The sequence below is a fragment of the Salvelinus alpinus genome, chromosome 6 (genome assembly GCF_045679555.1).
Source record: "Salvelinus alpinus chromosome 6, SLU_Salpinus.1, whole genome shotgun sequence".
NCBI lineage: Eukaryota > Metazoa > Chordata > Actinopteri > Salmoniformes > Salmonidae > Salvelinus > Salvelinus alpinus.
In genome coordinates this window covers 46131355-46154604 of record NC_092091.1, presented here as the reverse complement: position 1 = coordinate 46154604, position 23250 = coordinate 46131355, and the positions used below count along the sequence as shown (strand labels likewise).

General features: G+C 41.4%; 1 protein-coding gene across 10 annotated transcripts in view; it reads left to right on the top strand.

Moving 5' to 3' along the window:
• The window catches only part of LOC139577567 (ceramide kinase-like), an 83305-nt gene that overhangs the window by 11759 nt on the left and 48296 nt on the right, over nucleotides 1-23250 (top strand). For 3 of the 10 annotated variants that reach the window (XM_071404670.1, XM_071404672.1, XM_071404668.1), the window contains exons 1-8: nucleotides 719-832; nucleotides 6890-10990; nucleotides 15459-15579; nucleotides 16303-16369; nucleotides 16602-16741; nucleotides 21153-21227; nucleotides 21606-21758; nucleotides 21860-21965. In XM_071404670.1, the coding sequence (XP_071260771.1) occupies nucleotides 15498-15579; nucleotides 16303-16369; nucleotides 16602-16741; nucleotides 21153-21227; nucleotides 21606-21758; nucleotides 21860-21965 (623 nt within the window). In that variant the 5' untranslated portion in view covers nucleotides 719-832; nucleotides 6890-10990; nucleotides 15459-15497. Of the gene's footprint in view, nucleotides 1-708; nucleotides 833-5502; nucleotides 5595-6889; nucleotides 10991-13837; nucleotides 13900-14277; nucleotides 14831-15458; nucleotides 15580-16302; nucleotides 16370-16601; nucleotides 16742-21152; nucleotides 21228-21605; nucleotides 21759-21859; nucleotides 21966-22078; nucleotides 23072-23250 lie in introns of those variants that run through there. The other 7 variants (XM_071404664.1, XM_071404662.1, XM_071404669.1 and 4 more) reach the window with 7 other exon arrangements.

Below are 23250 nucleotides of genomic sequence, written 5' to 3'. Positions count from 1 at the left end.
AAACTGTAACTCGGCCACTCAAACATTCACTGTCTTCTGGTAAGCAACTCCATTATACATATGGCATTGTGTTTTAGGGTATTTTCCTGCTGAAAGGTGAATTAATCACCCAGTGTCTGGTGGAAAGCAGACTGCGCTTAGCTCCGTTTCTTTTTTTTAATCCTGATAAACTCCAGTCCTTAACGATACAAGCATACCCGTAACATGATGCAGCCACCACTATGCTTGAAAATATGAAGAGTGATACTCAGTAATGTATTGGATTTGTCCCAAACATAACACCTTTGTATTCAGGACAAAAAGTGAATTGTTTTGCCACTTTGTTTGCAGTATTACTTTAGTGCCTTGTTGCAAATATGTTTTGGAATATTTGTATTCTGTACAGGCTTCCTTTTCACTCTGTTAATTAGGTTAGTATTGTGGAGTAACTACAATGTTGTTGATTCATCCTCAGTTTTCTCCTATCACAGCCATTAAACTCTGCAACTGTTTTAAAGTCACAATTAGCCTCATGTTGAAATCCCTGAGCAGTTTCCTTCGTCTCCGTCAAGTGAGCTAGGAAGGACGCCTGAGTGACTGGGTGTATTGATATACCATCCAGTGTAATTAATAACTTCACCATGCTCAATATGGTAGATAATACCGCAATGTAAATTTGTTTTGTTAAGCCTCTGTACCCTGTCACCCCTTCGCGTCCCCCTTCCACAGTGTCTTATGTGGGAGAGAGCGAGGCAGCACCGCTGGCGGTGTAGTGACGTCACCTTCCACTGTTCAGAGGGGGCGCTGCGTCAGCAGTGGATCCAGACCATCAGAGAGCAGCTCACAGCACTGAGTATGGCTGAGTATTACTGACAATGAATATGCTTTGTGAAGTTTGGTTGCAAAGCTTACTCAGAAATGAGAGTGGCCGTCATTCTGTTCTGTTAATCAGTAGTGCTGAGCGATTAACCGTCATTTCATATTTTTTCCGGTCATTAAACAACTCATTGACCGTCTGTTCAATTAATTGAATTCAATCTAGTTCGTTTTTTTATGTGAGCCCCGAGTGCCATTTCTCTAGAGAGAAATTAAATAATTCACGACAGAAATTAAGTAAACTATGTGGGACAAGGGGCTGAAGGGAGTTGTCATTTTCATTAAGCAAATATTCAACCTAGTTCAGCTCAGAAACATGATAATTAACTACAATCCAATTGTGCCAGTTTCTTCAGTTTTGGACAGAGATCAGAGAGGTTGCCAACATCAGTCCAAAATAAGCCCAATGTGTTTCTATGTTCTTATTTTGGACCTCAACTTGTCGCCTGCCTTTGACAACAACTCCCATTGTTAGGGCAGAGACATCATTATATACAGATCTCTGGACGGATACACTTTTACGCTTGCTATGTTAGATGCACACAGAAAATTGTACACACATTTTTTTTATATATATTTTTTTTATATCCCTTTTATTTAACCAGGTAGGCAAATTGAGAACACGTTCTCATTTACAATTGCGACCTGGCCAAGATAAAGCAAAGCAGTTCGACACATACAACAACACAGAGTTACACATGGAGTAAAACAAACAGTCAATAATACAGTAGAAAAATAAGTCTATATACAATGTGAGCAAGTGAGGTGAGATAAGGGAGGTGAAGGCAAAAAAATATACAAATAAAATTAAAATATAAAAAAGGCCATGGTGGCGAAGTAAATACAATATAGCAAGTAAAAACACTGGAATGGTTGGTTTGCAGTGGAAGAATGTGCAAAGTAGAGATAAAAATAATGGGGTGCAAAGGCGCAAAATAAATACAGTAGGGAAAGAGGTAGTTGTTTGGGCTAAATTATATATGGGCTATGTACAGGTGCAGTAATCTATGAGCTGCTCTGACAGCTGGTGCTTAAAGCTAGTGAGGGAGATAAGTGTTTCCAGTTTCAGAGAATTTTTGTAGTTCGTTCCAGTCATTGGCAGCAGAGAACTGGAAGGAGAGGCGGCCAAAGGAAGAATTGGTTTTGGGGGTGACCAGAGATATACCTGCTGCAGCGCGTGCTACAGGTGGGTGCTGCTATGGTGACCAGCGAGCTGAGATAATGGGGGACTTTACCTAGCAGGGTCTTGTAGATGACCTGGAGCCAGTGGGTTTGGCGACGAGTATGAAGCGAGGGCCAGCCAACGAGAGTGTACAGGTCGCAGTGGTGGGTAGTATATGGGGCTTTGGTGACAAAACGGATGGCACTGTGATAGACTGCATTCAATTTATTGAGTAGGGTATTGGAGGCTATTTTGTAAATGACATCACCGAAGTCGAGGATTGGTAGGATGGTCAGTTTTACAAGGGTATGTTTGGCAGCATGAGTGAAGGATGCTTTGTTGCGGAATAGGAAGCCAATTCTAGATTTAACTTTGGATTGGAGATGTTTGATGTGAGTCTGGAAGGAGAGTTTACAGTCTAACCAGACACCTAGGTATTTGTAGTTGTCCACATATTCTAAGTCAGAGCCGTCCAGAGTAGTGATGTTGGACAGGCGGGCAGGTGCAGGCAGCGATCGGTTGAAGAGCATGCATTTAGTTTTACTTGTATTTAAGAGCAATTGGAGGCCACGGAAGGAGAGTTGTATGGCATTGAAGCTTGCCTGGAGGGTTGTTAACACAGTGTCCAAAGAAGGGCCAGAAGTATACAGAATAGTGTCGTCTGCGTAGAGGTGGATCAGAGACTCACCAGCAGCAAGAACGACATCATTGATGTATACAGAGAAGAGAGTCGGTCCAAGAATTGAATCCTGTGGCACCCCCATAGAGACTGCCAGAGGCCCGGACAACAGACCCTCCGATTTGACACACTGAACTCTATCAGAGAAGTAGTTGGTGAACCAGGCGAGGCAATCATTAGAGAAACCAAGGCTGTTGAGTTTGCCGATGAGGATGTGGTGATTGACAGAGTCGAAAGCCTTGGCCAGGTCAATGAATACAGCTGCACAGTATTGTTTCTTATCGATGGCGGTTAAGATATCGTTTAGGACCTTGAGCGTGGCTGAGGTGCACCCATGACCAGCTCTGAAACCAGATTGCATAGCGGAGAAGGTATGGTGGGATTCGAAATGGTCGGTAATCTGTTTGTTGACTTGGCTTTCGAAGACCTTAGAAAGGCAGGGTAGGATAGATATAGGTCTGTAGCAGTTTGGGTCAAGAGTGTCCCCCCCTTTGAAGAGGGGGATGACCGCAGCTGCTTTCCAATCTTTGGGAATCTCAGACGACACGAAAGAGAGGTTGAACAGGCTAGTAATAGGGGTGGCAACAATTTCAGCAGATAATTTTAGAAAGAAAGGGTCCAGATTATCTAGCCCCGGCTGATTTGTAGGGGTCCAGATTTTGCAGCTCTTTCAGAACATCAGCTGACTGGATTTGGGAGAAAGAGAAATGGGGAAGGCTTGGGCGAGTAGCTGTGGGGGGTGCAGTGCTGTTGACCTGGGTAGGGGTAGCCAGGTGGAAAGCATGGCCAGCCGTAGAAAAATGCTTATTGAAATTCTCAATTATAGTGGATTTGTCGGTGGTGACAGTGTTTCCTATCTTCAGTGCAGTGGGCAGCTGGGAGAGGGTGGGTATAATTTGAGGAACGTTCCAACAGGAATCCGTTGTGAGCTATGTAATTACGTTTTTCACTCACCACGTTTATTCGGAAAAATGTCTCTCTTCGTTCTGGTAGCCTCCACCATTTCTCGTTCGTTGGTTTAGTTATTATTTCCGGTGTTCCTGCATTTGCCGGTGAACTCTGTTGCGCCTCAATTAGGGAATCGCTGTGGTTGAAATGTAACTAATGACCGCTAGCCCCAGTATTTCTTTTTTAGCTAGGTTGCTTGTACACAATTGTTACCGATGATACTGTATCAGGACAGGTGCCTCTTGAAATGCTACATGACGGAAAACAAGGGGCGAAACATAAAAATTGCCCAGGTCAAACGTGGTATCATAGTGAAAAATGTGTGCTTCTTGGTTTGCATTTAATGACTGCCTTGGCCTCTTCAACCATTTCTGCACAGAAAATAATCATTTTCCTGATGGTAGCACGCTGCTCTAACTTCGTCTGGTGAGAGGCCTTTTAACAACTGAGGCAATGTCATCAAAAGTTGGGGCCCTCTTTCTTTTTGGCATTCTGATTAGTATGGAGATGACACATAGGACAAGTTTTCCAGACAGTTACAGGCTAACTATATGGAATGTTATATGGAGAAATGTCCCCTAGTGCTTCAAATAGTTTTCCAAGCTAAATTGGGGTCCATTCAGAATTAAATTGAGACCTGCTACATTCTACATCAGTTACTTATTTTTAAATGGAAATAATCAGTATACAGAATTTGACATTGAATGTAAAGAACATGGATTGAAAGTGAATTACAGTAGTATTTTTTTTTAACCATATCCCCCCTGTAATCAATGATCATTTCTAAATACATGACTTGTCTAAGCAATGATTACTTCCAGTGAGGATGGAATTGCGCTATGACGCATAACCACAGTGGGCTGCAGGCATAATCCACATAAGCAGTAGCTAGGAGGCCACCGACCATTATTATCATTATTATTTATTTTTTAACAGCGGTCACTTACTGTTGTGCTACAATAGTAAAATACACAAGGTGAAATTTAGAGATTTGGTTGTGCATCAGCAGTTGGTTAGCAAATAAAAGTTACATACACATATGTTATCGTACGGGCAGCAAAATGTTGGTTTCTAGCTCCAACAATGCAGTAATACCTAACAATACAAAACACACAATCCTAAAAATGTATATAGTAAATATCAGAACAAATATTGCCAGTCACCGAGTCACAATTAGCCATGTCAGCTACAAAAATGTAGATTGGTAAGTTAGTCTAGCCAGTTATCTAAACTTCTTGTAATAATGGCACGATACCGACTGGGCACGCAGGGGCATGTGCCCAAGGGCCCTGACCTCCAGGAGGCCCCCAATGATTGTGTTAGTCACTCTCACTCAGACATGGTTAACATTGCATAAATCTTGGCAAAATGTGTAGAATTGCAGCAAATTCACTGTAATACTGCAGCTTTTCTCTGCTCCATGGCAAAATGAGTCTAATTGCATGAAATGTATTCAAAATTGCTAAACCTTTCCCTGCACAATGGCAAAATGGCCACAATTGAAATGTAAATAATTCAACAATTTCAATTTCTCTCCACCATCAAGAGGGGGGAGGGCACTACAACGTTTTGCCAGCGAGGTGGGCAGCCCCCAAACCAAATATTGGTTAGGGCCCCCAAAAGCCATGTTAAGATCCAACTGAACAACATAACATGGACAGAGGGGGACCTGGGACTTCATCCACAAATAATCTTATTCTTGTTGTAAACTGCAAAACTGATCCGAGAGGAACACTCCTACTCTGAGACAGTTGATACGTAAGGCCCCAGGTTAGATGGAATGTTAACACTTGGCCCCTGGGGTTGAGTGGGGTCATATGGGTATCAAACTTCATGCTAATGAATTTATCTGGAGTAGGAGTGATGAGTTATTGCTGATGTGGACGAGGCAGAGGCTCAAGTGTTTCCACTGTACAAGATATCTGTGGAATGGTTACAGACAATATACAGGTGAGAGGTCAAAAGTATATTATATGCAAATAACAGGATTGGGTTGTGTAGCTGACAGTAGTGGCTCGCTCAATCTTTACATATATCCCTCCTTTTGTCCTCCTAAGGAGTAATCACTGATTAGAAATGACTAGACAGGTTAATGCCATGTAGTGGAGCCCTTGGTTTCACCTGCCCATTCATGTCTAAGCAATGATTACTTCAAGGAGGGAGGAAGGAGTTGCTCAGTAATTTGTATCAAACATCTCAGTTCTCCCAAAGTGCCCCCTTTCAATTCTCTGCATGAACAGGAAATATGGTGGAAACTCCTTTTGGGCCATGCATACGCCAATCTAATGCTTTTACATTTATGGCGAATAGTGAATCATATTATGTACGCCCTTCAGGAGAAGTGAATGTTTGATGTCATTACACTAAATTGAAATATCGATCATCATAAGTGATTTCTTACAGACATCCCACCAAATGATGTTAAATATATTTCAAAAGGACAAATTAAGAAAGACTACAAATGAAATGCATCACCCACATATGAAACATATTCAATGTCTACATGAACAAATATAGCAATGTGCAGAATAAATTAGCAATTTCAATTGTCATTGATTGACATTTCCCCTCATCCCAAATCACATGTCATGTCTACATCAAGTAGCACCTTTCCATCTAACTACACCGTAGGTCAGCCCACATGGGACAAGTGAGAGGGACATTTTTTTTCACACGCTAGATCAAACGATGAAAGTTCAGCAGGATGTCATCCAGAATGTGGAAATGTAAGGCCCTTTGCAAGGGGTCAAAGGTCACAATAGGGCAGAATGGAAAGTATCACCAATAACCAGAGACTGGATGTATTATTAGTGTATTTGTATACTGTTCTGCATATACACAGAAAGAACCTGGTGAATTTTTCACCCGTTAGTTGGAATTTCTCTACCCCACACTGTCAGATCGTCAAGTTGTAGTTCATGAATGTCTTTGACAGGAAAGTTGTGGTTAGCTAATGGCCAACTTTCACCAAAATTTAGAAATGTGTTGTTCTTGTGTATACGTATGATTTAAAGCATAATAAATGCAAAAAGTAACTAAATGTTTTCTGGTAGGGTCCACTACATCATAGGCCCTGTCCGGGGGAATCATAGGACATGGCCACAGTGTCTCCCTACCCCTCGTATCTCAGCCTCCAGTATTTATGCTGCAAAAGTTTGTGTCAGAGGGCTAGGGTCAATCTATTATATCTGGAGTATTTCTCCTGTCTCATGCACCCTGTAATTCTCTCTCTCTCTCCCTCTCAGAGGACCTGAGCCCTGGAACCATACCTCAGGACTTCCTGGCCTGATGACAACAACCTCTCCCTCAATGTGAGCAAGACAAAGGGGCTGATCGTGGACTTTAGGAAAAGGAGGGCCGAACAGGCCCCCATTAACATCGACAGGGCTGAAGTGGAGCGAGTCGAGAGTTCCAAGTTCCTTGGTGTCCACATCACCAACAAACTATCATGGTCGAAACACACCAACACAGTTGTGAAGAGGGCACGACAAAACCTTTCCCCCTCAGGAGACTGACAATATTTAGCATGGATCCCCAGATCCTCAAAAAGTTCTACAGCTGCGCCATCGAGAGCATCCTGAGAGGTTGTATAACCGCCTGGTACGGCAACTGCTGGGCATCTGGCCATAAGGCGCTACAGAGGGTAGTGCGTACGGCCCAGTACATTACTGGGGCAAGGCTTCCTAACATCAAGGACCTATTTACTAAGCGTTGTCACAGGAAGGGCCAAAAAATAGTCAAAGAGCCCCCACCCCCCCCAGTGTTTTTACACTGCTGCTACTCACTGTTAATTATAAATGCAAAGTCACTTTACAAATGACCTCAACTAACCTGTACCCCCGCACATTGACTCGGTACCGGTACCCCATGTATATAGCCTCGTTATTGTTATGTAATTGTCTTGTGTTACTTATGGATTTAATAAAAAAAAAAAGACTTTAGTTTATTAAAACTTTTCTTAACTCTATTTCTTGACCTGCATTGTTGGTTAAGGGCTTGTAAGTAAGACCTTCACGGTAAGGTCCACAGCTGTTGTATTCGGCGCATGTGACAAATATAATTTGATTTGGCTTGGTTTTTGCTCTGGCATGCACTGTCAACTGTGGGACCTTATATAGGACAGGTGTGTGCCTTTCCAAATCATGTCAAATCAATTGAATTTACCATAGCTGTACTCCAATGAAGTTGTAGAAACAGCTCTAGGATGATCAATGGAAACAGGATGCACCTGAGCTCAATTTGAGACTCATTGCAAAGGGGAAGAATCATTATGTAAATAAGGTATTTCTGTTTTTTATTTGTAATTAATTTGCTAAAATGTATAAACCCGAAATTTACTTTGTCATCATACGGTATTGTGTGTAGATTGAGGGAAAATATTAACGTAATCGATTTTAGAATAAGGTTGTTAGGTTATAGCATGTGAAAAAGAAAAAGGAGTCTGTCTGTCTGGTAGAGTAGTGGTAATGGTGTTTGCTCCCCAGACCAGAGTTTGAGAGTTCAAATCTGAGAAGAGCAATTTTTAGAGAGCCATTTTTGATGTTGCCTTTTGTTGGCATGAAAGAGCTAATTTGAGGTGTGTAGTGGGGTAGGGGCTAGTTCCCATCAAATAGAAGGACTGAAGTGACACCTTGTATAGAATGTCCTTTTAATAGAGTTGTGATAACATACTATGTCGTGGAGTAACAATATTATCCTTGTCTGCAAAAAGCCAACTTTGACCTGGGGGCATGCTTTGTAGACCATTCAAAAGCGTTCCGATACCTTGTCCCCAAGAAAAAACCCACATGTTATGATAGCTTATAGACAGTAGTAGGCAAATGAAGGGACAAAGTTCCAATATTAAGATGTTGGAATAACATTTCTAGGGTCTATTTGCTAGTAATTGGAAACACGTCCCTTTTGAATTCCGTCCCCCGTTCCTAAACACATACATCCTATAGTGTAGGTTTTGAAGATTCATAATCTATGTTTGTAGTCATCAGAAGAAGATTGAGGAACGGTTGGTGGACCCAAGAAGTACAAGCCCCCACACCATTCTCCAAGCTCTGAAATGTTGTCTTTGATGTGTGCATTTTGAAGTACCCCTTAACATTTAGTCTCTGTCTGTCTGGTAGAGTAGTGGTTATGGTGTTTGCTCCCCAAACCAGAGTTTGAGAGTTCAAATCCCAGAGAAACAGTTAATGTAGCAACTTCTTTCTTGTTGCCTTTGTGGGCCTGAAAGAGCAAACAAGAGGTATGTAGGGGAAAAGGGGCTAGTTCCCATCAAATAGCAAGAATGAAGTGACACCTTGTTTCAAATGTCATTTCAATAGAGTTGTGAGAGTCTGCAAAAGCCAACTTTGACCTGGGGCCATTCTTTGTAGACCATTCAAAGGTGTTCCTAGTCTTGGTCCCCCTGAAGAAAGCCACATGTTAAGATAGTTTAAAAATAGTTGTAGTAGTAGTTATGGTGGTGAATTCCCAAAGGAGAGGTTATGAGTTAAATTCCTTTCAAGAGCATGCCAACTTGCTTTTGTTGCCTTGACAGAACAATGTTGAGGTGGGGTTCCGGAAGGACATAGACAGCAAGGGAAATTGGATTATAAAATGTTAGGGTACAGCAACTGGTGTTGAGTAGGAGTGCTGATCTATGATCAAACCCACCCCTGTCCATATAATCTTATTCCAGAGACAACTGATTCAGAATGATCTAGGCAAAGCTGACCGTAGAAAAGTGCTCCTCTGTACGCATTTATGAAATGTCTCAGGCTAAGAGTGCTGAACTGGAATCAGTACCCCCCACCCCCCGTCAAAGTAATGTTATTCATTCTACTCACAAATGCTAAACAGATCCTAGTTCAGCACTCCTACTTCAAGCCACCAAGTGAATGTTGGGTATTGGGTGCTAAACGTCTTGAACAGTGGTTGAAAAAGTACCCAATTGTCATACTTGAGTAAAAGTAAAGATATGTTAATAGAAAATGTCTCAAGTAAAAGTGAAAGTCACCCAGTAAAATACTAAGTAAATGTCATCAAAGATACTTAAGTATCAGTGGTAAAAGTATAAATTATTTGACCTTCCATATATTAAGCCAACCAGACAGCACAATTCTCTTGTATTTTTATTTAAGAAATAGCCATGGGAACACTCAGACATAATTTACAAACGAAGCATGTGTTAAGTGAGTCTGCTAGATCAGAGGCAGTAGGGATGACCAGGGATGTTCTCTTGATAAGTGTGTGAATTGGACCATTTTCCTGTCCGGCTTAGCATTCAAAATGCAAAAAGTACTTTTGGGTGCCAGGGAAACTGTATTGAGTAAAAAAAATATTATTTTCTTTAGAAATGTGGTGAAGTAAAATTTAATGTTGTAAAGAAACAGAAAGAGTAAAAGTACAGACACAAAAAAAACAGATAAACGGAATGTAGTGGAGTAGTTTAAATACATTTTTGTTAAGTAATTTACACCACTGGACTTGAAAGGAACACCTCAATTACCTCGACTAACAGGTGCCCCGACACATTGACTCTGTACCGGTACCCCATGTATATAGGCTCGCTGTTTTTATTTTACTGCTGATCTTTAATTATTTGTTACTTTTATTTCTTATTTTTCTTACAACTACATTGTTAGTTAAGGGCTTAATTTCACTGCAAGGTCTACACATGTAGTATTCGGCGCATGTGACAAATACAATTTGATTTGTTACACATGAAAACATGTTGTGAACCTGGTGTGACATTATTGAAACTGTGCTGACACCTAGTGGACATCAAGAGGACCTACACTACACACACATGTACACACACACTATAACCTTAAAACAGATAGGATGCTTTACAGAAGTTGCTCTTTTTTATTAGACACTAATATTATATGTCCAATAAACAGACGTTCAAAAGTCGGAATGTAAAGCAAAAACGACTGGAAAGTTATTCAAAAGCAGGTGTAGTGAATCAAGCATCTTGGGGTTACCTGAAATAGGTCAAAGTATATATTTTAAATGTTCTAATTTATTTAATCTTTATTTAACTAGGCAAGATGAACTCAACAACATCGACAGACACAAGTTACCTGCTATATTTGGGAAACAGGATTAACACAGAGAGAACTTGGCAAATGTTTCTGTAGTAAGAGTAGGTATATACAGTATCATCGGTAACAATTGTGTACAAGCCACCTAGCTAAAAAAAAATACTGGGGCTAGCGGTCATTAGTTACATTTCAACCACAGCGATTTCCTAATTGAAGCGCAACAGAGTTCACCGGCAAATGCAGGAACACCGGAAATAATAACTAAACCAACGAACGAGAAATGGTGGAGGCTACCAGAACGAAGAGACATTTTTCCGAATTAACGTGGTGAGTGAAAAACGTAATTACATAGCTCACTCCCTACCCGGTATGTCATTCTACTGTTATACGACTGTATGCGTTGTTTATTGGCAACCTTGATATTTACAAAGTTTTTGGAACGGATTCCTGTTGGAACGTTCCTCAAATTATACCCACCCCGGAGCTCAGAGCCCAAACCAGCCAAAAGAAATATCCGCCATGTTGCGCAGTCAACATTAGTCAGAAATAGCATTATAAATATTAACTTACCATTGATGAGCTTCATCAGAATGCACTCCCAGGAATCCCAGTTCAACAATAAATGTTTGACTTGTTCGATAAAGTTCATTTATGTCCATATACAGTGGGGAGAGAAGTATTTGATACACTGCCGATTTTGCAGGTTTTCCTACTTACAAAGCATGTAGAGGTCTGTAATTTTTTTATCATAGGTACACTTCAAAATATTAAGGAGCCACTCCTTAGTTGCCCTGGCTGTGTGTTGTCATGCTGGAAGACCCAGCCACGACCCATCTTCAATGCTCTTACTGAGGGAAGGGGGTTGCTGGCCAAGATCTCGTGATACATGGCCCCATCCATCCTCCCCTCAATACAGTGCAGTCGTCCTGTCCCCTTTGCAGAAAAGCATCCCCAAAGAAAGTTTCCACCTCCATGCTTCACGGTTGGGATGGTATTCTTGGGATTGTACTCATCCTTCTTCTTCCTCCAAACACGGCAAGTGGAGTTTAGACCAACTTCAGTGTTTTTCTATCCAATACTAATAATAATATGCATATGTTAGCATCTCGGAGGCAGTTTACTCTGGGCACACTTTTCATCCAAAAGTGAAAATGCTGCCCCCTAGCCCAAACAGGTTAACTTTGGTAAATTTTTTGGATGCTTCCCACAATAAGTTGGGTGAATTTTGGCCCATTCCTCCTGACAGAGCTGGTGTACCTGAGTCAGGTTTGTAGGCCTCCTTGCTCGCACATCTTTTCAGTTCTGCCCACAAATTTTGTATAGGATTGAGGGCAGGGCTTTGATGGCCACTCCAATACCTTGACTTTGTTGTCCTTATGCCATTTTTCCACAACTTTGGAAGTATGCTTGGGGTCATTGTCCATTTGGACAGCACTTTGTGACCAAGCTTTAACTTCCTGACTGATGTCTTGAGATGTTGCTCCAATATATCCACATAATTTTCCTACCTCATGATGCCCTCTATTTTGTGAATTGCACCAGTCTGTCCTGCAGCAAAGCACCCCCACAACATGACACTGCCACCCCAGTGTTTCACGGTTGGGATGGTGTTCTTCGGCTTGCAAGCCTCCCCCTTTTTCCTCCAAACATAACTATGGTTATTACGTTCAAACCGTTCTATGTTTGTTTCATCAGACCAGGGGACATTTCTCCAAAAGGTAACACTTTTGTACCGTGTGCAGTGGCTTCTTCCTTGCTGGGCGGCCTTTCAGGTTCGTTGATATAGGACTAGTTTTACTGTGGATATAGATACTTTTGTACCTGTTTCCTCCAGCATCTCCTTTGCTGTTCTGGAATTGATTTGCTCTTTTCGCACCAAAGTACATTCATCTCTAGGAGACAACGCGTCTCCTTCCTGAGCGGTATGACGGACGCGTGGTCCTATGGTGTTTGTACAGATGAACGGGGTACCTTCAGGCGTTTGGAAATTGCTCCCAAGGATGAACCAGACTTGTGGAGGTCTAACATTTTTTTCCTGGGGTCTTGGCTGATTTCATTTTCCCATGATGTCAAGCAAAGAGGCACTGAGTTTGAAGATAGGCCTTGAAATACATCCACAGGTACACCTCCAATTGACTCAAATCATGTCAATTAGCCTATCAGAAACTTTTAAAGCCATGACACAATTTTCGGAGATTTTTTCAAGCTGTTTAAATGCAGTCAACTTAGTGTATGTAAACTTCTGACCTACTGGAATTGTGATGCAGGGAGTTATAAATGAAATAATCGGTCTGTCAACAATTGTTGGAAAATCTGTGTGTGTATGTACAGTGGGGAGAACAAGTATTTGATACACTGATGATTTTGCAGGTTTTCCTACTTACAAAGCATGTAGAGGTCTGTAATTTTTAACATAGGTACACTTCAACTGTGAGAGACGGAATCTAAAACAAAAATCCAGAAAATCACATTGTATGATTTAAGTAATTAATTTGCATTTATTTTATATAAGCCAATAAACACTAAACAGAACAAAGGACAAGGCATATTGACATTAAGGAGAGGCATGCTTAATCGAGTGATCATAAGGGTCCAGTGAGTAGAGGTTGGTTGGGGTCACGGCGACTGCTGGCCGGGTAGCTGGCTATCCGTAGCAAGCTAGTGTAGCAGTGTGATGATGTTCCCCTAGATTATGCACCAAGTTGCACACAAGGACCAATTCAAATAGGCCAGGTCAAGAGGGGATGTTAATAATTTGATAATAATAATAATAATTCAGTTTATTTTTTTTATTTAATTACAGCTGCATAGCTAATGTTTTTATTTGGTGTACAAACACTTTTTCATATCAATATTGTACATACATGTGATTGTAAAAGTTTTGTATATTTTGGTTTGGCCCATCGCGGGTTATCTGTATTTCCATACCACTTTATTGTTCTATTTTGCCTGACCTTAGGCTAGCAAGGTATGTTGTCTTTGGCTCCGAAATTGTTTAATATAAAACCGTCATAATGTTACACAATGTACTGTTTTGCAACCATAAGTTTGTTACAATGTGGATAATATAAAGATTTATGTTAACAAGTTTCACAAAGCTCGCTAACTAGGGTATCTATTGTAACTTGTGAGTACTTGGGACGTGTTTGAGTGAGTGTCCATGTGATCGCGCAGGTGCCTGAGAGCTGTGACTGCGCCAAGGGTTAACATAATGTGTGTTGTCTCTTCGTGTGCAGGTATGTCTTTAATTTTGTCCGAATTATGTTCTGTATAATTTTACTTGTATTGTATGGTGTGCTGTTGTGCATCGAATGTGTACACGCAGCACCTGTTATTTCCTTTTGGCGCTCTTTTGCCTGACCTTCGGCTAGCAAGGTGCCTGAGAGCTGTGACTGCGCCAAGGGTTAACATAATGTGTGTTGTCTCTTCGTGTGCAGGGCAAATAAAAAGATTTCAACTAGCAGACCGTCAGTTGTGGCAGCGTCCCAATTAAAAGTACACAATGCAGAATGAACCACGCTACACTAGCATAGGATGGAGGAATGTTTTTTGCCGCCTCGTGCGTTTCCGTCGGTAGATTAGTGGGGTTCTGTGTGGTAGAGGGGATCAATCCAATTGGCAAAATCGATATAGTTATATAGTGACCCCAAAAAAATTGTCCGGTAGACTTATTCAGATAGCAGCCGATAAGACAGCTAATGATTAGCGGGCCCCAGATGAGCGTTCAGGTAACGTCGCGACGGAGGTGCCAGTTGGTTAACTCCCTCGGGCAGATAACGTCGGTAGTCAGTCGTGAAGGCCCTGTGGGGCTCCGCATTGGCAGTAAAACGTGTCCCGATAGGTGATTGTAGCCCTGGAGTGGCTGATGGAACTCTTCAGCTGGCTAGCTCCGGAACAATTGATGTTAGCTCCGGGATCGACGTCAGCCAATAGACACACGGTTTGCAGCTAGCTAGCTGCGAGATCCAGGTGTAAATGTCCAGAGCTTGCGGTTGAAACCCGGGGATATGGAGAAAAATAGGTTCGGTATGTTCTGGTCTGAGTCGCGTTGTACAAAAGTGGCGATAGAGCTAAAGGAATAGCTGATGACCACAAACCGTGGTTAGCTGAAATACTAACGTTAGCCAGTAATCTGGCTAGCTTCTATTGTGGATTTTCAGATTTGAGGTAAATAATACTTTTTTTGTAATTAGTGAGGCGGGTTGCAGGAAAGCGTTTTGAAGTTGAGTTTTTGGGAAAAATATATATATAAAAGATAGGTGTAAATATATATATATATATATACGGGACACGACAATACAGGACAAAAAGACGTCTGACTGCTATTTCATCTTGGATGAAGAAAACAAAAATGCTGAGTGACAGACATTTTGAAAGTATGCCTTATCTACTTTGAAGAACTAGTTAAATGATTTCGTCAGACAGCTCTGCAACATAGGCTACCTAAATAGAATGACTAGACAGTACAGTATGGGGAGCACAGAGAACGTTAGTTTTGGCTCGCTGACTGCTACTACCTGAGTAGAGATGAGATTACTTTAAGAAATGAAAAATAAGGAATTAATATACACAACTGATATTTGATTTCATAGTCATTTCCTATTTTTCTATTGATGTCTACCAATGTGGACCTGACAGAGACGATGGAATATGTTCAATGTTTTGGCAGTTATTTCATTTTTAAAGCATTAAATACATTAGTGAAAACCGTGATTATTTTTTCAATAATCTAACCGAACCGACCTCAAAGAGCACTAATTGTTCAGTACTATTGCTTTCACTTGACTTTTTGCAGCTAGCAGACCCAAGCATTTGCTGGTGTACATCAACCCTTATGGGGGCAAGCAGCAAGTGCATTTATGAGCAGAAAGTCGCGCCTCTCTTCGCCTGTGCCTCCATCTCCACGGACGTGATTGGTGAGTTCCTGCCAAAGACATTAAACATGCTTTAATAAAAGATGAGTATTTATGGGCCAAGTCAAATTGTTCACTCTAGGCAAATGGGCACAAGCTCTCTCAGGCCGCACAGGAATATGACATAATTTACGGCCGCCATCTATCATCCTAGTTCCTCATTGGAAAGGATGATGGTCGATGAATACTGGATTCCTTTACATCCCGTTTACTTCTCAGACTAGCGAAAGACTGTGGACATTTGTCAAAGTCATATATTTTGACGAATTGCATTTAACTATACAGCTGCTTGGGTTGATATCAAAATATTAATACAGTATTTGAACAATTGTAAAAAAAAAAATATATATATATATATATAAAAAATCTAAGGTGGGTGTGAAAATGTTTGCACATAAAATCAAACTATTCCTTTAGCTTCAATTTGTTTCAATGTCTAATAATTAGAGAAGAGAAAATGTCTACTTTAGGACTTCTGCAATCTCAGACTTCTTTATGGAAAATGCTTAGTCGATATATTGCTCCAAGCGAGTGAATGATTACGCCTTAAGTCCAAAATATCGATTTATGCAACAAATTAGGAAAACATCATGCGATATAAATTAATTAATTGTAAACCTGTTCAAGTTGACATTTCAAGTGTATCCCAACTACAGGAAGCACTTGAAAGACAAACGTGAAGCATGCTGAGACGTCTAACTCTTTCCTGGTCATTTGTTGTCATAGTTACAGAGCATGCCAATCATGCCAGGGACCACCTGAAGACAGAGGCGGAGTTAAAGAAATATGATGGGTGAGTCGAGGATGGAGATGTTCTCAATGTCATTGTCGCTATAGTAATCAAAGGTCTGTTTTAAAGACCTCTTTGTAGTCTGGTTTTCAGCTCAACCGTCACTAAATCATATTCAACCAATCAGTTGAACTAAAAACACCCCATGTCAAGTATATTAATCTCAAACTACAAACAAAAAGATCAGTTTTGTTGTTCTGACCTCTGTGTTACATGACCTTTGACCTCTATGCAGAGTGGTGTGTGGGCGGGGACGGCATGTTCAGCGAGATAGTTCACGGCCTGGTCTCGAACACAGGGATAACGGAGTGGACCAGAACAGCCCGGAGGAGAAGCTGGTACCCTGTAGTCTCCGCATCGGCATTATATCCGCAGGTTAGTCAAGACCACACGCAGACATTCACAAGCACATGCATGTACACATTCTATACATGCCATCTGCAAGCATTCTCCTCTCTTGGTGTCTTGACAATATAGAATCTTATTTATATATATCTTTTTTTATATATATATTTAAAGTTTGTTTTTCAATCAACCAACCAAACACATTCCACATTCACAGATGTGACAGACTTAAAAAAAAATGAAGAAATAATAATAAAAAATTGTTATATATATACACACACACACAAAGAATAATTATTACAAAATTTAAAATATAGAACTTGCAGCAGCACTATCAAGGTTCTTTATTAGCTATTTCCAGCCTTAGCTGAGATGACGCCAATAATTAGTTTTTAGATTTTACAGCACCTTACACAACACGCATCTGCTCATCTCCCTGATCACCCCATTCACTCTGTCCAATTTGAAATATAGTTGAGTAGTGGAGACCAGAGTCTATCAAACTTGGGCTGTCTCTTGTGGAGGTCAAAAGTGAGCTTTTCAAGAGGGAGAAAGTCAACAATCTGGTCAATCCACATTTTAAATGTAGGAGAGGTACTAGAGGCCCATAATAGAAGAATACATTTCTTAGCAAAGTATGTAATGGTCATAAGCTAATTTTCTCTGTCAGGATCAAGAACAAAGTCCTGCTGGGCATTAAGAAGATAGATACACGGGGTCATATCAAACTGTACATCTAGTATTTTCTGTGCAGCATGTATAGATTGCCAAAATCTGTCAATCTCTCCACAGCTCCAAAATACATGCATATAGGTTCCACTTTCAGAGGTACATCTTTTACAGTTAGGAGAAATGTCTGTTTTCATTCTATGGAGTCTCAAGGGAGTGTAATAAAATTTGTACAAAAATGTGTAATTAGATTCTTTCATTTTTACATTAGTAGAGGAGCAGTATACCCTGTCGCAAACCTCCGCCCATAACTCATCACTGATAGTCAGACCAAGGTCCTTTTCCCAGATTATTTTCAAAGGAGGAGCCTCCTTTCTCAGAAAGGAGTCTATAGATATAAGATATTTTGCCTTTAATGGATTGTGCTGTGACAAGAAGGGTTTCAACTTCATTCAACTGAGTTCTAAACCCCCTCTTGGAAGTAAATGAGGAAATGACATGTCTAGTTTGAAGATATTAAAAAAAGAGATCTTGGCACATTGAATTCACTGCAGAGCTCTTGAAAGGATTTCAGTGTAGTGGTCTTCTGATGAAATAGGTCTGAAAAGGTCCTGATTCCTAGAGTATGCCAAAGATTAAAGTTGGCATCCCTCAGGGCTTTTGGCAAGTCTGGGTTGCCTACTATAGGCGAGTGAGAACATTTTTGGGAGGAAATGCCCAGGTATTTCTTACAGTCCCTCCACGCTAGTAGGGTGCTGTAAATCACAAAGGTTTTGGCTATGTTGCCCACTTCACTAAAGTTATTAATCAATATAGTTGAGCTTAGTGGCAATGAACCACAGGATTGGGCTTCTATCTGGATCCACGTTGACTCTTGTCTGTTGTGATCCATGTTAGCATGTTGCGGATTTGGGCAGAACAGTAGTACAATTGAAGGGAGGGAAGGGCAAGACCGCCCTTAGATTCAGCTTTCGATTGAGTGGAGAGCTTGATCCTAGGTTTTTTATTGCCCCATATAAATTTGGTGATGCTTTGGTTAATTGTTTTGAAAAAGGAAGCTGGGAGATAGCATGGTAGCATCTGAAATAAATAGTTCAGTCTAGGGAGGATGTTCATACGGATGACATTAATTCTTCCTACTAAGCTAATTGGGAGGGAGATCCAGGTTTGGAGATCGTTCCTGATTCGATCCAGGAGTGGAAGATAATTCTCCTTGAAAAGCCTATTCAGATCTGGTGTTATGAATATCCCACGGTATTGAAACCCCTGTGTCTTCCATTGGAATGGACATAGTGTCTTCATAGAACTGGTGAGTGTAATATTGAGAGGGCAGACAGTGGATTTGTTAATTAATCTTACAACCTGGAAACGTGCCATACTGAGCAATTGTGTCTAAAATGGGAGGAACATCATCCGCGTAAAGCGAAATCTTGTGCTGCAGGCCGCCTGCAGGAACACCTATAATACTTGGATTGCTCCTTATCAACTCTGCCAGAGGCTCCGCCCCCAACAAGTAGAGCAGGGGGGACAGCGAGCACCCTTGTCTTGTGCCCCGTCCCAAATGTAATCTGTCAGAGTTCAGTCCGTTAGTAGTCACCATGGCATTTGGATGAGAGTATAGTGATTTGATCCATTTAATAAAGTTTGGGCCCATATTGAACTTTTCTAAGACTGAGAACAGAAAGCGCCACTCCATCCTGTCGAACGCCTTCTCAGCATCCAGTGAAGCCAGCAGGACAGGGGTCTTCTGTGCGTTTACTTGATCAATAATATCAAAAAGACGGCGAATGTTATCAGAAGAGTATCTGTCTCTAATAAATCCAGTTTGGTCCACTTTTATTATTTTGGGAAGAAGAGTGTTTAGTCTTTTGGCGAGCAATTTGGTAATTATTTTGTAGTCGAAATCCAACAAGCTTATGGGCCGGAAGGAGGAGCAGGATAGGGTGTCCTTGTCTTTTTTGAGCAACACTGTAATGCGAGCTGTGTGCATTGATTCTGGGAGAACTCCGTTTTTGCAAAAATCCTCCGGCATTGGCATGAAAATAGGGCTAAGCTGGGGCTAAAAAGCTTTGTAGAACTCTGGGGAATCCATCTGGGCCTGGGGACTTGTTAGGTGGCATGGAGGTGATTGCCTCCTGGACCTCCTCAGGAGTGAAGGGGGAGTTGAGATCTTCTTGGTCGGTCTCTGATAGTTTAGGTAGCGAGATTCCCTCTAGGAAGGAGTGGAGTTCTGCCTCCGTGTGTTTTCTCTCAGAGGTATATAGTTTGCAGTAAAAATCATGAAAAGTTAAATTGATATTTTTTGGGTCATATGTGACCTCGTCCTCTGCTGTTTGGATAGCCATAATTGTACGCTCTGACTGCTCTTTTTTTAATTGATAAGCATGTAATCTACAAGGCCTATTGTTTTACTCATGGTATTTCTGTTTAGTAAAGAAAACTTTTTTTTTTTTTTTTTTTTATCTCATTCAGTTTGGCTTTGGCTGCTTTAAGTTGACTCCAGGAGGTGCTGTCTGGGGATTGTTTATGTACTTTTTCACAGCGTTCCAGCTCCCCCTCCAGATCTAGCCTGTGTGCTTCCATTGCTTTTTTCTTAGAGGAAGCATATGCAATTAGATGACCTCTTAGTGTGGCTTTAGCAGCGTCCCACATTGTCGCCGGAGAAACAGGAGATTCTTTGTTGTCTTGTGTGTAGTTGTCTATCCATGTAGTTACCAATGTATGGAATGCTTCGTTTGATAGCATGGAGGTGTTGAATTTCCAGCTCTGTGACCTCGATGTTTTTGCAGAGGTCAAAGCAGAGTTGGACAAAGGCGTACCTCTACTGTTGGATTTGAAAGAATGAGAAATACACCTGTCCCACCCAAGCTCTGCGGAGTTTGGCATGTTCAGCATCACAGAGGTGTGTCTCTTGCAATAGCGCGATGTCTGCTTTTTCCTTTTTTAGAGCACATAGTATCTTTTTCCGTTTTATTGCATGACCTAGACCATGGCAGTTCCATGTCAATAGATTTAAGGGTCCTCTTGCGCTAGCTTTTTCTGAAGCTAGCTGCTTCTTGGAGGCTTTTTCCGTCGCTAATGCTCGAGTCCGGGTAAAAATGTCACCTGTAGTGTCGCCTTTTGTAGCCGCCATGACTTTTTGACTAAAGCTAAATGAGTTTAAACTTGAAGTGGGGGTAAGATTAGGAATTGGAAACTACTTGTGCGGAGCTCCTAGTTCATGCGGCCATCTCGTTCAGGGGTCACGTGATCCTCTTATTTATATTTAATATTTTGGATTTAATGTAACAATGTTCTTGTCTATAGCTATTCTGTACTCTGTCGTATAATTTGTTTTATGTGGAAGTGTAGCTCCTGCATGTGCAACAGCTAATGGGATCCTAATAAAGTAAAAACACACCACTATGTTTACATAGCAATGATCACATCAATAGCTCAGTTTATGACCTGACTGCGTAAGTTTACAAACTAATGTCAACCATGAGGTCCATTTCATGTACACTACACTATCTGTGTTGATTTCCGCATTCCATTTTTCCATCTTACACACACACACACACACACCCTGGCCGTGATCCCACTCTCCAAGGGTGTTGGGATATGCAATAAACATTTCCAATACATGCATATTAGTACACACTTGTACATGTATGAGAGGGGACAATTATAAGCACCCACCAAATTATTATTATTACAAACACACACACTGCTAGCTTTTGTCTGTGTAGGCAGGAACATAATGTATCATTGTCTTGTTTTGTGTGGTATCCAGGTTCAACGGACTGCATCTGCTATGCCACTGCCGGCATCAATGACCCTGTGACCTCAGCTTTACATGTCATAGTGGGTGGGTGCAGGCAATTAAATTGCCTTTAAAAATAGTGTAACTGACATTTTTATACAGCACAGACTAGTAGCATAAGCATTCTTTATCACTGTTCCAGGTCATTCTTGGAGATTCATTGTGAATAGAAATGTCTCGTGTTTGTCACTTCTATGTTAGCTATGGCACACTCAGCTGACCAACAAGTGACAGCCGTGACCTACTTATTCAAAGCTTTTGAGATAAGAGGAAACTGCTGGAGGTCAGTGTGGGTGGATGGGTGTGCAGGTGTGTTTTTTATAGTAAAAGCACATAGTGTGTCATCACACCTCTTTAAGACACTGTACCCCACACACACAGTATCTGTGGAGGATCACTCATACTAGACTCGTGTCTTCACAGGAGACTTCCAGCCAATGGACGTGTGCTCGGTCCATCACAACAACACATTCTTGAGGTATTCCATCTCCCTGCTTGGATACGGTTTCTACGGTGACGTGCTGGCAGACAGCGAGAGGAAACGCTGGATGGGACCAGCCAGATATGACTTTTCAGGTGGGTCAGAGGAGTAGCTTTAGCTGTTTTAGGAAATACAACCATTGGGACTGTTGCGGTAGTCTGTTGCTAGTGATGTGGCATGATGTCGTTTTGTGCAGGTTTTAAGACGTTCCTGACACATCACCACTATGAAGGGGCTGTGTCTTTTCTACCAGCAACTGACATACTGGGAACACCGCGAGACAAGACCAGGTGTAGAGCTGGGTATGCAATACTGTACACGTACAACCTGTTGTGTAGTTTAGTATTACATGTTTGTCTAGATGGTGCAAAGGAGATTGCTCACTTGGCTAGCCAACTCCATTCCTGCTTTCCAGGTGCTTCATATGCCAGCACAACGGGCAGCTGTATTCAGGGGTTTCCCCAGAGGAATCCAAGACTGCTCCACTTTATTGAGCAATTACACACAAGGTCCAACTGAAATTTGACTTCCGCTTTTAACCCAAGCCCTCCGAAATACAAACACTGAGTATACAAAACATTAAGAACACCTGCTATTTCCATGACATAGACTGACCAGGTGAAAGCTATGATCTGTTATTGATGTCATTTCAATCAGTCTAAATGAAGGGGAGGAGACAGGTTAAAGAAGGATTGTTAGGCCTTGAGACAACTGAGACATGGATTGTGTATGTGTGCCATTCAGAGGGTGAATGTGCAAGACCAAAGATTGAAGTGCCTTTGAACGGGGTATGGTAGTAGGTGCCAAGCAGGTGCACCGATTTGTGTCAAGAACTGCAATCCTGCTGTGTTTTTCACATTCAACAGTTACCTGTGTGTATCAAGGATGGTCCACCACTCAAAGGACATCCAGCCAACTTGACACAACTGTGGGAAGCATTGGAGTCAACATTGGCCAGCATCCCTGTGGAACACTTTCAACACCTTGTAGAGTCCTCCCCCAGCAAATTGAGGCTGTTCTGAGGGCAAAAGGGGGTTGCAACTCAATATTAGAAAGGTGTTCTTAATTGTTGGTATACTCAGTGTACATACACACAGGTTTAGGAGAGGTGCAGGAGGCTGCCACACTGGGCGCTGCTGTTGTGGGGGATTAAGTGCCTTGCTCAAGAGCACAACGGCAGGATATGGCATCTAGGATTTCACACCAGCAACCCTCCGGTTACTAGCTCACTTCTTTGCGTCTGACCCGGGAATCGAACTGGTAACCCTCCAGTTGCTGGCTAACCTCTTTTACTGCTAGGCTACTAGCTGAAGCTTACACAAAAATGGGGGAATCAGTAAGACTTTACTATTGGAAAAGATGTATCAGTTTAAATCACCACAAACATAAAAGTATTTTGGGCCACAAATGAAAGCAATTTATTAGTGTAAAATATATTTGAAAAGCAAGTCTATTAACTTAGTGGGAGGAATGACCTCGATTCAGGGCTTTACCAAGTCGATGAAAGCTACAGTAGCAGCATGTCTCCAAAGCTCACAACTCAAAATCAAATCAAATCAAATTTTATTTGTCACATACACATGGTTA